At 41.1% G+C, this 16,241-nt stretch overlaps 2 protein-coding genes across 4 annotated transcripts in view; one reads left to right on the top strand and one right to left on the bottom strand.

Moving 5' to 3' along the window:
• The window catches only part of col4a2 (collagen, type IV, alpha 2), an 81,997-nt gene extending 73,272 nt beyond the window's left edge, over positions 1-8,725 (bottom strand). For both annotated transcript variants that reach the window (XM_011489939.4, XM_011489940.4), the window contains exons 1-3: positions 8,585-8,725; positions 8,298-8,402; positions 8,168-8,219 (exon numbers count right to left, since the gene is read on the bottom strand). In XM_011489939.4, the coding sequence (XP_011488241.1) occupies positions 8,168-8,219; positions 8,298-8,326 (81 nt within the window). In that variant the 5' untranslated portion in view covers positions 8,327-8,402; positions 8,585-8,725. The remainder of the gene's footprint in view (positions 1-8,167; positions 8,220-8,297; positions 8,403-8,584) is intronic.
• The window catches only part of col4a1 (collagen, type IV, alpha 1), a 64,621-nt gene that overhangs the window by 2,517 nt on the left and 45,863 nt on the right, over positions 1-16,241 (top strand). The window contains 1 exon segment of one of the 2 annotated variants that reach the window (NM_001177472.1): positions 8,843-9,074. The exons of the other annotated variant lie outside the window; for it this stretch is intronic. Coding sequence (NP_001170943.1) covers positions 9,003-9,074 — 72 coding nt within the window. The 5' untranslated portion in view covers positions 8,843-9,002. 2 annotated transcript variants of the gene reach the window in all.

Genomic DNA, 16,241 nt, shown 5'->3' with positions numbered 1-16,241 from the left:
TTCTCCTTAGGAGTGACCAGGTTAGACAGGATAAGGAACGAGTACATCAGAGGGACGGCTCATGTTGCCTGTGTTAGCGACAAAGTCAGAGAAGCCAGACTGAGCTGGTTTGGACATGTTCAGAGGAGGGATAGTGGATATATTGGTAGAAGGATGTTGGAGATGGAGCTGCCTGGCCGGAGGGCAAGAGGACGGCCAAAGAGGAGATATATGGATGTCTTAACAGAGGACATGAAGTTGGCTAATGTTAGGGTAGATGATGTTCATGATAGAGTGAGGTGGAAAAGGATGATTCGCTGTGGCGACCCCTGATGGGAAAAGCCGAAAGAGAAAGAAGAAATACGCTGTTTTTCAAACAGCATTTTTTTGTCTGCTCCTGATAAATAAATAAAAAAGAAACGCTCAGAAATGCTATTTTGAGCTTGATGTTCTTACTATACGTCCTCCATCCTCAGATAAAATGTTATGATAACATGTTAAAAACACCCAAAACACGATTTTCCTCACAGTTGGTCTTTAAGAGGGCATTTAGGGGGGGGCATTCTACAGGCAGGAAACGGTTTGGAGTCTGCCTGGTGTTGTGTGTCTGCTGGCTGACATACATGACTGAAGACGTAAATGATGCCTAAACTGTGATTACACATGAAACAGAACTGCAGGCTCACTGTAAGAACCGGGACAAAATTACTTCTTTAAAAAAAGAGCTAGTTATTATCCATTTTTGTTATGTCCCTAGTTTCTATGAAAGCTTTCAGCAAATCCTCTGGGATTTAAAGACTTTGGTCATTAAATTATGAAGTGTAGAGCAAAAACTGCAACTTGGGGTTAGTTATAAAACACAGAATTACAAGTTTCTCCATCAGCACATGCCGCTTCTTCCTTCTTCTTCCTTTTGGTTCCTTAAACAATCCAACTAGGTACCATATAAGCAGGAACATGACAATATTTACTGTATGAATTTACAGCTCAGGGTTGCACAGTGGAGTAGTGGTTAGCACTCTTGCCTCACAGATTCAAATCCCAGTCGGGTCCTTACTGTGTGGAGTTTGCATGTTCTTCTTGTGTGGGTTTTCTCCGGATACTCCAGCTTCCTCTCACAGTTCAAAAACATGTTGAATAGGTTAATAGATTTTCCCCAGGTGTGAATGTGACTGTGTGGCTTTCTGGCTCTGAGTGGCCCAGCGATGGACAGGCGAGCTGTCCAGAGTGTGCCCCACCTTTGTTTGACAGTAGCTGGGTTGTCTCCAACAACTCGGTGACCAAGGATATAAGTAGATCTAGTACAACCATGAATGAATGAGATTCCAACTCTGTAAGGTCTAACGGGGTAAAACTATGTGAAGTCCGAAGGGGCTGTAAAGAAACAGACACTTTGAACCTCACCACCTTCCCTTTTCTGTTTACAGAGCTTCACTGGATAATCTATTTTCCTTTCACACACTTCTGCTTCCACTATGGATGTTTCCTGTACACTAGGATTTCAACAAGCCCCCACAGCCACTCTCCCTGCAAGTGTAAGACAAAAAAAAATATTAAGCCTATGCATCCTGCAAATGGGACAAACAAAAATGTGACTAAAAAGGTTTGCCAAGACAAAGCGTAACTACCGTTTGGAGTCTTGCTACTGTGCCTTACTTCGTTTTCATCACTGCACGTGCATTCTCCTTTCTGAAAGATTTGCATGGCTGCTTGCCAAACCCCACAAGCCTTTCCTCACGTTTACAATAGAGAACAACAGAGACTAATCAAACAATCAACACAAAGTCACGTTTTACACGCCCAAAAAGACCACTTTTGATAAAACAAAGAACCAACACTTGTTGTAAACAAGCAGACAACACAGACTCAAAATGCTGAAATTGCAGCTCTCACTGATTTGAGGCAAACGCTTAAGTGAAAAATGTGTCTCCTTTCAACTTTATGTCTGAACAAAAAGAACAGGGAAGCCTTCTCATCCGAGGCTGTGACTTCCTGCATTCCATCACAATGGGTTCTTCCCCCGATTGTCACAGCCTTTATTTTGGCAGTGGATGTAGTGACCATTTTTCTCCTCTTATCATGATCATACATCTTCCCCTCGCCCCAGATATGCACCTTCCTCCCTGATAAAGCAATCATATTCCTGAGGTCAGTCACATGTCCGCTCTCCGTCTGGTGACTCCCATCACATGCACACGAGTTGTTTATGAGAGACCAGCATGTTTTTCTTGTTGTTTTCTAAAAGTTTTTTTTTACTGAATTTAAAAAGACAGTGAATAGAAATTAGGTTGAGCGATCAAAAAGGCGCATGCAGAAACAAAATCCATCACAATCATTCTCATAACTGAGAAGGTAATTGCTACAGCAGATGTTACCGTTGGCCTTCCAAGTACCAGTCTGTGGCCAAAAATGTCTCCTCCACGGTCACAGACCAAATTTCCACAAATCACACAGCCTCTGCAAGTATCGCCCCCAAACTTCATCATGCTCAGACCTTAGAACTTTATTCTCAAGCACACGATAAACAAAACCTCTTAAAGTGACCCATACTGAGCATCCTGTTGCCATTAGTGGCTGAACAGCCTTCCTTCCTCTACCAACAGATCCTGATAAATCACATTTCGTGTGTACAGTTGGTGTGTGTGATTCTTTTTCTGATGCAACGATTCTTGTGTGACGTGCATCCATCTAATCATGTTTTTTTTCTGTCTTGAGCTTAAAATGGTTCGACTCTCCCACTGGACTGGAAAGGTTTCGTGTTTGCAGAGTAACAGAAACAATCCCAAAGATCCACCAAAGACAAACCAGCTCTGAGTTGATGTTTAGTTTGATTTAAACAAATATACACGAACAAAGCTGTCCAAACACATCTCCAGACCATGCAAAAGCAGAAAGGCACAGCTGTAAAATGCATCTGAAGGTTTACAGATTGTTGAGACTAAGGGAGCACTGTTAGAAAAATATGCAACATTTTGCACGACACATTTACGTAGTTTTGCTATTTTAACATGAACTGTGAAAAAGTCACCTAATGTGCAAAGAACATAAAATATTTTTTCAGTAATTGGTGTGTAAATGTGTGTAAATGGTTGAGGGAAGTGTTTTTAAAGGAGAAAAAGAACTAGATCGTTTACTGTGGGGCAAAAAAGTAATTTTGTCACAGATTCTGCGAGTTGTTCCTTTACAAAGATGAGAGGTCTGTAATGTTCCTCATAGGTGCACTTCAACTTTGACAGCAAAATATTGAAAAAATCCAGGAAATCAAAGTGTTTGATTTTTTAAAAGAATTTCTATGTATAGTGCTGCAGAAAAAAGGATTTATCACCACAAAACAACCAGAAATTCTGCCTCTTACAAACATGTTACTACTTAGAGGAGCTCTTCTATCCTCCACCTGTTACCTGTATTAAAGTTATCTGTTTGAACTGGTTAACTGTACAAAAGACAACTGTCCACACCCTTAAACAGTCAGACTGCAACTTCTCCACCAAAGACCAAGGAGCTGTCAAAGGACACCAGGGATGAGATTTTACACCTGAGTAAGGCCGAAATGAACAAATCAACTGTAAGACAGCAGCCTGGTGAGAAGATATCAACCGTTGGAGCTTTTTTTTTTAAATAAAAGAAATACAAGACCCCTACAATCCTCCTAAAAGTGTTTCTCCGTACAAGATCTCACCTGGTGGGGTACAAATGACATGAAGAACTGTGAGTAAATTGCCCAGAACTACACAGGGGTACTGGTCGATGACCTGAAGAGAGCTGGGACCAAGGTAAAATAAGTTACTTTAGTAATGCACAATTTTATCATGGATATTAATCCTGCAGAGCACCAGAGGTCCCATTGCTTGGGCCAGCAGATGCAGAGGAATGGGAGAATGTAATGTGGTCAAATGAGACCAAAATGGAAATCTTTGCATCCCAAGAACATCCACTGTGAAGAAGGGGGTGGACACATCATGATTAGGCTATTTTTATGCAAAAGGAACAGGATGAATGGGGCCATTTATGGCGCAATATTGGGACAAAAAAACTCCTCCCATCAGTGAGAGAATAAGACAAGGAACATGGTTGGATCCACCAGCATGACGATGATTCCAAACACAACTAAGGCGTGGCTCTATAAAAATCATTTCAAGGTTCTGGAGTGACCTGGTCAGTCTCTGGATATCAATTCACTTTGAATCTTTGAGGGAAAAATCTCTTTAAAAAAATCATACAATGTGATTTCTTGGATTTTCTTTCCCCCCTACATTCTGTCTTTCACAGTTGAAGCGTATCTACAATGATCATTACAGATTTCTCATCTTTTTAAAAGGAACAACTTGCAGACTCTGTGGCTGGGAAAAAATATTGTTGCCCCATAGTATGTGATTGGTTGTAATTAGATTAAACTGAACTTTATTCAGCTACAAGGTGACGAAAGGCAGTCACGTTATGGCAACATCAAAGAATTGACTACAGCTATTCCTGCTAGTTCTTAGACTTATGACATTACCTGAAGACACATAGAGGCCTTCTGTGTTATAGATGTGGAAAACAACAACAAAACTCATTTAATGGTTTTTATTCAATAGATTAGCTAATTCGTACTGGATATCACTGCCAAACTGCTTCATCAATTAACTTTACAATTCGGTAAGACTCCATTGAGAAATGTGTATGTCATATTTCGATTCTAAAAAAGGTTTGGAAAGTGTTCATGTGTGTGTTTAAAAGTACTGTACACCCCACAACCCTTCATTGAATCCAAAAACAGATGCGGCACCCACAACCCCAGAGAAAGGAGATGGGGGGCTGAGTGAAAGATGATAGAAAGACTGGTTACCAATGAACTACATGAGCCAAACTGGAACTCTAGACACTCAAAATCTAGCTCCACAGCTGATAAGAAGGCAACTACCATCAAAGAGTCCTTCCAACCCCCATTATTGCCCCAAAGCCTGGCGTCTGACAATGCATCCCAGGCAACCCACCTGCTGATCCTTCTAGGCAGCCAGTTGGGGGCAGAAGCAAAGGTCTCCCCCCACCCCAGCAGGGGAGAAAGCATGACAAGAAGGCAGAGGTCACAAACAGGACAGGAGGGTAGAAGAGTTGAGAAGGGCCGGACTCCAACACCATCAGATTAACAATGTCCACAGGATTTATCCAGGAACTTTGATCAGTTCCATTTCCAATTTAATAGCATTGAATCCATCTTATTTTTTTTTTATCTGTCAAAGTCATTAACTTCTAGATGAGTTTGCAGGGCCGGTAAGTCGTGTGAACAATGTCACTTCCAAAGACACCACATGCTGTGAGCGACAGAACTTATCTTGCAGACTCGCTTAACTATTTCTGTCTCTGTTCCTCGAGTTATCAATAAAGATCCACATCGTAAATAACTTTTAAGCGAAAAATGCTGCAATCTTATCTCCTAACTGAAATCAAAATCCTTCCCAACAATCCATAACACACGACTTTCAATTACATCTTTAGGGGCGATTTCTTGCTCTATTCTGGCTAACAATGCTTTATAAAGCAACAGATAAACCCAATTTGTTGCACTGAGGCATAGAGTTAAGAAAATCTCTAATCAAAACTTCTTCCACATTTAGGTTAAAGGAGGAGTTCCAAATGTTCACATGAAGATCATCCGTTCAGCATCAACTTGGTTCACAGAAATGAAGCATTCCCAAGAGTCCAGCCACATCAGATAATGAACAGGAACGTATGTTTTAAAGTCCCACTCCAATCATCTTTTGATCTATTTTAAAATCGTTCACAGTGGGCTTTTATTCATGATTATGCAGTTTTTAGCCAAAATCAGAACATCTGTGTCATTTTCTAAGACATGGTTTCTGCAGAGTGGTAGTAGTTCATCAGTAATTCCCCTCTGAGTTGTGGACTTGATGTGGAGTAAGCCTGCGCTCATTTCCCATCATGCCTCCATTATGCGAAAAATGCTACAAGAACATGCTAAAAACACCCAAAGTACAATTTTCATTGGAGTGGGTCTTTAAGAAGCAGCTCAGTCTGAAAAATTGTGCCAAATGGAAATCACGAGTGGCATGTTGTGTCACTTAAGCAAAGACCTTGAAGCACCTCATTATTTAGAACTCACAACAGCTCAGGCTGCATCCTCCTCCTCCTCTCATCAGCCTTCCAGAAGAACATGCTCCTAAATGGACATCACAATCTACAAAGCCAAGTGGGGGATACGTCACACCAAGAAACTCATGCTATTTTAAGTCACTTATGTAGTTAGAGTGAGATGTTGCCCCATTTGACAGTTAACTTGTCTACCAAGAGCACATGGGCTGTGCCACACTAAATTTAGAATGCCATTTCCCAGTATCTGGCTTGGAGAGAGGCTGCCCAATGCACAAAGGAGCGGAGTTGTGTCACAAGCTTTTGATTATGCCCTAAGCAAATCCGATAAGAGCAACAGACAACGGGACCTTTTTATCTTCCGAGAGAAAATAGCGTTTCATCTGCTAGTCTTGAGTATGATATTAAACATCCCAGAGAGCCGGTAGCATATGACATCCTGCACAAATTGGCATGTCCAGATGAGCAAAAATCATGGGCATGCCACATAATCACAAGCAAAGAAGGAGTGTTAACAGCTACAGAAATGGGGAGGAGAAATGAAAAGCACAGGTTTCTTTACTGCGCAAGAAGATGATGCATAAAGCCTTAGTCACAACAGGTCAGGCAGATAGGTGAAATAATCGTTCACTTCTGGACAGAAGCATGATAATTGGCACAAATGTAGTCAAATTAGTCTTCTTTCATATAAGGGCAAGACCCACCTTGGATCTTGCTTGGTACTTCCATTATTCACAATGGCTTCCAAATAGGGCTGCCAACAAAACATGTTTTTGCTAATAACTCAAAAAAATGACCTTCTAAGTGGATAATGGAAATCGGCAGGAAAATAAATTGCCAACCTGTACGCTGGCTTGCATGAAATATCAAGGTTGTAGACTGCTAGGAGAGCAGCTGTAGATTATAAAACTACGGTTCTCTAATGAAAGGCAGTTCAATCTGGGTCTGGGTGGAGGACAGTCTGACTGAGGTGTGCCAGCTGTGATGGTTGCTGGGTGGAACCTAGAAATAACCATCCTTTAGAGAAGACCTGTTTCTGACTTGCATGTGTCAGGAAGACATGCATTGATCAGAGGAAGTGAAGAACATTACACAGAACGCCTAGGCTCATCAAAGATCACATGAAAGGATTGCAATATTTGGAAAGAAGCTGTTTTTGGTCACGGAGGATGTACAAAAAGAAAATTAAGATAAAATTGTATTTCTGAGTATTTCTTTATTCAAATTATTGTAAATCAGGAGCAGAATAAAAAAATGCCATTTTAAAAAGAACTTACTTGTGATGTTGAAAACACACAGATTTAGAGGAGCACTTCTAATGAACTCTTTCCACTCTGCAGAAACTTTGTCCTAGAAAATGACCCTTTTTAAAAAATATTTTTGGCTAAAAATGCTGCACGATGGCACTGTGGTTAGGCCCCTGGTTCAAACAGAATGCCAATGGCCCATGACCCCGAAAGGGACAAAACGGGTTTAGAAGATGAATGAAAAAAATGCCATAATCATAATTAAATTACCACAGGGAACACTTTCAAAAGGAATCAACCTGTGATAATGCTCCATTGTTTCTTTCAGCAATCATCTAAACCGAGCAGCACAATTCAGCAAAAATAATATAGATGTGAAGAGTGTCTTTGTACAAATGAAACGGACCATGTCGTGTTCATTCCCTCAGATCTCAATAACTTCTCATTCTGCCTGAGAAGGTCTGACCCCGTCCCCAAATGTCTGGTCAAACTGGAGTATAAGCAGACTTTATAGCATTCCAGGCCTGTTTGTTTGTGTTGCAAAATAAAAACCCAACAAATGTCCCAATGCCCGCACATAAAATTGCAACATGAATCACTTTATCACTGTTTTGACTTTAGTGGCTGGATGGTTTCAGTACCAGCATGCAACGCCAGGAACCCTCCCCCTGGAGGAACTCCCCAAATCAGGCACACCCACTGGTTAGCACACACTGACTGTTTGAGCCTAGAATCTCCAGACAGTTCATCCCCATTCCAGAAACATTGTTTTTCAGCTGTAATTGTCAGCAAAGGGACGTTTTTAAGCAAACAAAGAAAAAAAATCAATACTACATAGAAACATGACTTACTGCCTGCACTCCTGAAGTGAGGATGACGATGTAGACGCAGAGCAGCGGCAACCTGTTGATGAGAAATGCTGCGTAAAATGCCAGTATTTGAGGAAAATGTGGGGAAAATCGGGATTCTGCGCGCGCTTACCAAAGATTTCTCTGTCCACAGTGGCGCATGTTCTCACCCACGCGGACCCAAAACTCAAGTCCCACACCTCTTCTCTGTCAGGCTGCTACAGCATGACTGCCGAACCTGCGGCACAATAAATCACAAGTTCCGAAACAGACCCGTCTGCGTCTTAAAGGTTCCTCTCGCTTTTACAGTCATAAAGAAATAATAATCCACTTTAATCCACAGTAGCTGAGATTCTTATTAAACCAGTTTCACTTCATGTAACGTCAGACACCGAGAAAACGCTCAACTTAAGAACTTACACAACAGTCGCCCCAGTCTGGCGCACGGCGTAGAAGTGAGGAGAGTCACGGGGAAGATGCGCTCTCCGCTCTGCTTTCACCTGCGGCTCCAAATCCACCCTCAAATCACAAAATGCTGCAGAGAAGTCCCTCGCGTTACCCAGAAAATTCAAAATGTTACAAACAGCAGCGTTGTGACCGTTTGCATTAGCGAGGGTGGTCGTTTTGGGAGGGGGTGTGGTGCAGCTCAAACAAGACCAAGTTGCATTGACAAGAGCGTCACATCGTCTCCGACAAAGATGCAACCAAACGTGCTGCGCGCGCTCCGCCGATAAGAACCGAGTTACCTGAAGATAAGAACGAGGAGCGGTCAACAGGTGGCTGTTTGCAGGCGCTCGGCACATCTTTACGCACGGAGCTGCCGCGGCGGACCGCCGAAATGCTGCTACCGTGCGCCTCTCTGTTAACGCTGGCGGCTCTCCACGCGAACTTATACCTAACAAAAGCTGAGGTGAGTGGCTGAACGTGATTTTATTAGAGTTTATTCTAGAAAAGGACATGAGTACCGAATCAAACGTTCAACGCAACAACAAGCTGACCATCTCCCTCAGACTAAGTGACCCCAGCTGTAAATGGTGTTGTGCTTTTTGTACTTAAATATAGTTTGTTTTCGTAATTCTGGTCATGCTTTTTTCTGTCAAGCTGCTCAGATTTAAGTTCAGTTTAATTTCCCCAAACTCTGTTGGAATTAGTGCAGGGAGCGGGTGGGGCTTGTGTGTCCGTGGCTGCTGAAATGTCAGTGCGTGTGCGCGCGTGTTTTGTGTGTGTGTGTGTTTCGTGTTGGGAAAGGAAAGCCTCCTACAGCTTACGTCGAATCAGAAAACATCAGATGAGAAACAACAGTATCAGATTTAACATATTTCACAATGTGTTCACGTGGGGCAAAACATTGGATGAGAGGAGGCAGAGTTTGAGAACATCTGTGTATCCATCATTCATAAGACCGGAAACAAAGTCAGTTCATCCACGACTTTAAAGTTTACTGAAAGGCAAAGATTCAGTCAACATATCTAATCTTGTCAGCATCAGTTTTTACTGTGAATGTTCCTTTCCAACTTTTATCTATAGACGAGCCTTAACAGGTAATTAAATATGGAAATAAAAAAAAGTGGGACATGGAATGAACAGGTTAACTTTATCAGTTAGTCCTAATGTTTTAAGACTCTCTCCTCTAAAGAGCTGCCATTTACTGCATCTCATGACTCTTTGGAATATTTTTTATTCTGTTTTTCATGCATCCCAGGGTTCATGCCTAACTCAACCCCTTTATGCCTTGCAAATATGCATCAACCACTTCTGCTCCAACATTACTTTAATTTAGCACATACTTGAAAGCAAACACATAAGTGTCTTTTTTCATAACCTGATATAAATTCAGGTCAAGGGGTTAATTACTGCCCTAATCATAATCCTCCAACACCATGCTGTGATTAATAGGGGTGTAAGGATTCATCTTTAAATCAATTAACTGATTGGTTGGATCTATTTGATCTAACCAGATCGATCTCTCTGAGGCAGAATCAAATCGACCCATATTATTATAAAATCCTTTTAAAATTAGATAAATCAATCTTGGAAAATTCCCAGGCATTTATCTCAGAGTCATACTGAATTTTTGGGCAAAGATGTTCCGGATCAACTGTAGGTCAGTGAATTGGGCCGAATCAACAAGCTGTAGAAGGAAAAATGACAACTATTGACTATAATATGGATTGGCAACCATGCATTTAGATACGAATCGAATCGTTGCTAACACAAATCGTTAAACCTCTAGTAATTAACCAAACAACATTTTAGTTTTGTTGGCTCAGAAAAAAAAGTTGATAAAATAATTAAGCTTTGTCCACTTTAGGAATGCAAACATTCTGTTATTGCCTTTTTAGAGGAAATATGTGTTCTTTTTTTCTCTTGGAAACTTCCCAAACTAATTGCATCTTGTATCAGCTCTGTCCTGATCTTTAATTCAATTCAGTGACATTTAAGTCAACCCTGACTGCAAATTATAGAGAATTTCCTTTTGAAGATCTGATAAAGTAACAAAATAATGATAAAGCAGCAAAGAGGAACTGTGTAATCACCGGTATTGTACTGTTGTCAATGCTTTTAAGGGGCATTTTTTTAGGAAAACTGAGGGTTTTCTTCTGGAAGGAAAGATGCTAAAACTGATAACTGAACTGCTGTGGAAAAAATCCACAATGCTTATTAAGTAGTTAGTTTATGGATAGGCTGATGCAGGACATCTTTTAGAAAAAAAACTCCCAACTTGTCACATCAGACTGACTCCAGGTAGGTAAAGATTTTTATCTTAGTGGAAATATTTTCTTTAAGATATTTTAAAAGGGTTTTAGGTCACTAGAAATCCACTAATATTGATAGAATAATCTTGAACAAAAGAAAAACTGTTAGAAAATATTTTTCCTTCTTGTAAAATACCTAAAACTGTGGGATGTTGTTGGTTAGATTCCAGTTTTTTTTGGTAAATACTGTAGGTAAAAGCACATATGTTGAAATGTGCCTGAGATGCACACGCTGATCTGAACCAATAAGAAGAGCGTTAACTCGAGAAGACCATAATCTTAGAGAAGCATAGTCTGTCTGTCTAGAATGAATACAAGATAATTGTCAGAAGAGGAGGTTCTCTACTTCCATCCTTCTGGCTGTTGTGTATACACACAGTTCCTGAATGCATCATTTGGCACTCACATATAGAAACGTGTCCACAGAGATTTTGAATTGATGTTAAAATGTACCTTGATGGAGCAATGGCATATTCCAGTTTTATGATTCTTTCCAAAAGAGAATAAAAAAACTTACAGAACAACCAGAAAAACAGCCACAGAGAATGGGGGTGTTAGGAGGAGGGCTTTTGTTTGCATCTGAATTCCCCAAAAGACAACAGTAATAAACGTCCATCACATGGATGACGACAACGAGACAAAAGACAAATGTCGGAAAAGACGTCCCACAGCAGTTCTAAACCCCAATGGTGGGGGAGGAATCCATCCATCCATCGTCAGAACCCGCTAAATCCCTTTGAGGGATTGCCAGATCCTATCCTGACTACTGTTGGGCAAAGGCGGGAACACTCTGGACAGGTCTCCAGTATGTTGCAGGATTGTACACACCTAAGAGACTAAAAAAATACCCTAATATAGGAAAGTTGTTGAACTGTGGGAGGAAACTGGAGGGTTTATAGAAAATTCAAACTGCACACAGAAAGCTGGGATTTGAACCAAGGCCTTTACTCTGTGGGGCAGGAGCTCCCACCAGTATTGCACTTTGCAGCTCATGGGGGGTGGTATTGGTTTGGATTTTTCTACAGTCTGGGTACTTTGCACTCATCGAAGAACTCCGTAGAAAACCTTCTGAGTCAAATGTGAGGGCGTCTGTGCATCGGCAAAAGTAGAGCTGAACAGGCCAATGATCAGAGCGACAAATTGGTTCAAACTGACCTTCATCATCAAGGTCTAAAGAGGCCTGATTGCTAAAGTCACTAATGTCAGGTGTGTTTGAGCAGAGAAACCATGAAAACCTGCTGGATGAGAGCAAATCTGAGAAACACAGTTAATCATAATAAAGTTGCTAAAGACATGTGTGAAAGCAGTAGGAACAGGGGAAATTACTCACAATTCAAGTTTTTTTTAAATGATCTCCATCTTTGACCAGTGCCGTAAAAGTCTACAGCTGCATTTTAAGACCAACGGGAGTCAAAACAGTTAGAAAAACTTTCTTTCTGAGAATCATGTGTGGACTTCATTAATTGTGTAGATGAGGACCGCCAGATGTTAATCTTTTTTATCTCATAATGGAGCGATGACGTTTTTTAAGACCATCCCCACCTCACCAGGGAGCATAGCTTTATCAGCTTTTATCCGTGTGCATTTGGGGTTGTGATGGAGTGTGACTATCATCGGGTCAAAGAGGTTTTTGTCTAATTTGTCTACCAACATTACATTGTTAGTTTAACCCTCTCCTGTGGTCGGTAGGTGGGCCCATCTTTGTCTGGCAGTTTTTCCAAATTGCCACTTAATTCTGCCTTTTAGGTCCATGCTTTGAGATGAAATCAAGTAAAACATAGGAGGAATATAGTTTTTTTTTCCACAAAAAGTTTGCATTACGATGAGGAAGTTTTAAACAAATGAAAACCGTCTTGGTAGAGGTTGGAGGGGGCAAGGGCGGTGTATGATGACCAAATGACTGCAGGGAAATTAAGCTCAACATGTTCTCATCCACCAATGGAGGTCCACAACAAGAGATTTCATCCCTTCAAAGCATCATAGTGTCATTTATTTAAAAAACTTAAAGAGCAACTCCAATGAAAATGATGTTTTTAGTGTTTTTAACATGTTCCCGAAGCATTTTTCTCATTATGGAGGACATATATAAAGAAAATTAGGCTTAAAATTACATTTCTGAGTATTTCTTTATTCAAGTCAGGAGCAGACCAAAAATTGCAGTTGAAAAAGGTTTTAAGCTTGACGTGGAAGCTTCTACACCAGGCCACAAGCTCCCTACTCTGCTCCATTCCAATGCATTGGCTTGCAGATAAATAGATCCATGTACGTCTTTTTTTCTTAGTCTTAGCTGGCATCTGGCTCAAAACTGGACGGTTGAAAAGCTCCAAAATTGCTCACCATTTTTGTTGCACTGATAATGTTAGGTTGGGGTTGTGAGGGACTGTAAGCTAGTGAGAGAGCATGGTGTGAAAGGGGGTAGCCTACTCCATGCCAGTGGTCCTCCCCACAACTCTGAGGTGAACCTCTGATGACCCTCTGCAGGAACTACATCCTAGAAAAGAACACAGTTTTTTAAAATTCTACAAACGGCATAATTGTAATCATAAAGAACACTGGGAGCGCTTTTAAAATAGACCAGGAGATCATTAGAATGGGACTATTAGTACATTTTTAGTTTGAATTGTTTTGATGTCCACACCAAGCTGGTGGGTTTCTCTGCTACATGAACCAAGATGTGACACTGATTGAGAACCTACCCTCATATATAGAGAAAATTCCCGTCTAAAAAAATTCAGGGTCGAGCACAAAAGCATGCAAGCATTTCAGAGTAGGATAACCCTGCCGCAGGTCAGGGTGACTTCAGAAGGCCGTGTAGAGGATAAGACAGCCTTTCCTCTGGTTCTGGTGGGGTTGAAACAACAGTTTCATGTTTGCCTCCTGTGACCTGTGCTCGTGATTCCTTCACATCTGAGTCAGAGTTATATTCACAAATATTTATTTTGTTTCTTGGATCCGGAGATTCTGTATCTTGGTGGTCATTTAGTCAGTGAGGATAGATTGTTAATACTTCCTGGAGAAGGTATTCGTAGGAGGAGGAGCAGCTGGACTCCAGATTCTTGGACTGAGAGTTTATGAGTGGGATGCTCAACGATGGGATTGGGAAAACGGTAGCTGTTGGGTAGGAAAGGTCATTCTTTTGCTGGTCTGTTTTGCTCCTGGCTGGGTTAAGCTGTTCCAGGACATCGCAGGGAGGACCATCCCAACCTCAGAATGAATGTAGGAAGCAGCTTCACATACTGTAGATGTCATGCTGAACACCCCATGCTTCCAAGTGCCTACAGGACTCCTTGCTGTTTTGACTAAGCCCAGTCTTGTAGACATCCCCCACTAAGACAACAGCTGAATGTGTCACTGTGACTGACCACCAACCAAGCAGCACACGCTGGGAGCAGCAACCTGCCTGTTGTAAAAATTCCAACGTTTGGAAGAGTTATCATTGTGTCTCCTATTTTGTCAGGCGACTCCAGGTAGAAAAGATTACTCTCCCACGACCTTGTCACTCCGCTGCTGTTCCATCTTGGGCTCCTTTGCCATGAAAGGAGTCGTCTTGTTCAACAATGTGTCTGATTTCCCCATGGTCTGACCCTTGTCCCCGGATAGGATGCGTTCATTGAGATTTGTCACAGCTGCAGCTTCCTTTTTCACACTTGTTCTGTCACATGCTCATATTTTCCCCACTCCGTTTCCCCTGAGACTGGTTAGCCATTTCACAGTGAAATTAGTGAGTCATAAAAGTCAATTGTGGTTTGCACTGAAGCTGTGTAAAGGATATACGCGTTGATGGGAGGTGGAGATTGATGGAAGGAAAGGTTGCCTGAGGAGGTGAAGCAGGGGAGGAAAAGATGGCTGGACCCAGAAATGGAGGAATGTGTGACGGAGCCAGTGATGATGCCCCGTAGCAAATCTTTTAGTCTCAATCTCTGGTCCTCAACATGAACTTCCATCTACTGTTGCCAAACTGCCCAGCCCACAGAGTGCAAGACTGTGGCCACAGTTTCATGAGATTAATGGCTGTTCTTGGATAATTCTTGGCTGCAGTTTCCTGCAGCTGTTCCTGTTTGGAAGGCTTCTGTCTCGGAGTGTGATTGTACAAACAATTGACAGATGGAAGACTGAAGGGCAGCATTTTGCCAAGGTTTCCACAGAATGCACTATTATGATTATGTTTGATAAACCTTTTCCAGAAAACCAAGACACCATTGAGAAGATTGGTTACATTTTGAGAGTCTGTGTTTGTGTAACCTCACAACTCTGCACTTCAGAACCTGAGGATGTCTGCCTTGGACTGCTTCTTTCTTTGCAGCTCTTCAATGCAATGCATGTGGAAAGTACAAAAAGAAATTACAATAAAATAAGATGTTCTATCAAGATTTTAAAGAAAAACTAAAAGACTGTTGATACTTATAAACAAAATACCCATTTCCCATTACTGCTAATAAGGGGTGCCCACACTTTTTCGGCATGCAACGACCTGCTCCAAAAGATCTACCTATATGTATGCACACAATAAGATATCACAAAATAATATTTTGAATTTACATATTTATGTACTTAAAAACACAGACTTATTTTGATAAAACAGATTCAAATGTGAATTAAAGTTATATATTTTTTCAGAGTATGTAAGATTAAAACATGACAAAAGTTCTGTCATTTTTCGTTCTACAGCTTGTTGAATTGGACCTGTGAGTTCCTCGTTGTCAACTCACCGCACAGTGTGCAGACAACAGAAACGTTCCGTGCGCATTCTGTTTGTGGTTCTTATTGAGATACCGTCCACAGGCCAAAACAAAGCAAATTAGAAGCTGCATCCACAGTTAGGAGTCTGACGCTGAACAATCACACCTTTCTAACTAACCTTTCTGCTAGCGGAGAGAGTGACACTTAGTTTGATGGGAACACACGTGTGCAAAGACGTATGAATCAGAAGATGGTCAATTGGTTTGATGGCTCTCAATCTACATACACTTTCCGGTCCATCATGATTGGCATGTTGGGCACTTTAGTTCTAAAAACTCTTTACTTTAAACTTGTACATTGAAAGGGTAATGTCTGAAACACAGACTTTTCAGATCAAAATTGACATCTTCCAGAATGAACTTAAATATCAAGTTTATTCAACTCAAAATTTGTTGAAAATGATTGTCATAAAAGGAATTTGGTTCTCTATAATCATTGTTGAGCAATTAAAATGTTAGATGTTTAAACTTAAGGGTTGAATTTTGGCAAAACAAACCCGGATGCGATTGAAAAAATTTGATTTCTGAAGCTCCGGGGAACCAGAATCCTAGATGTTTGATCTAGAACTGGTTTTAGGCATT

The sequence above is a fragment of the Oryzias latipes genome, chromosome 21 (genome assembly GCF_053564925.1).
Source record: "Oryzias latipes strain Hd-rR chromosome 21, Olatipes_Hd-rR_3.1".
NCBI lineage: Eukaryota > Metazoa > Chordata > Actinopteri > Beloniformes > Adrianichthyidae > Oryzias > Oryzias latipes.
Note: the sequence above shows the minus strand (reverse complement) of the source record. Positions and strands in the feature narration are given on the sequence as shown.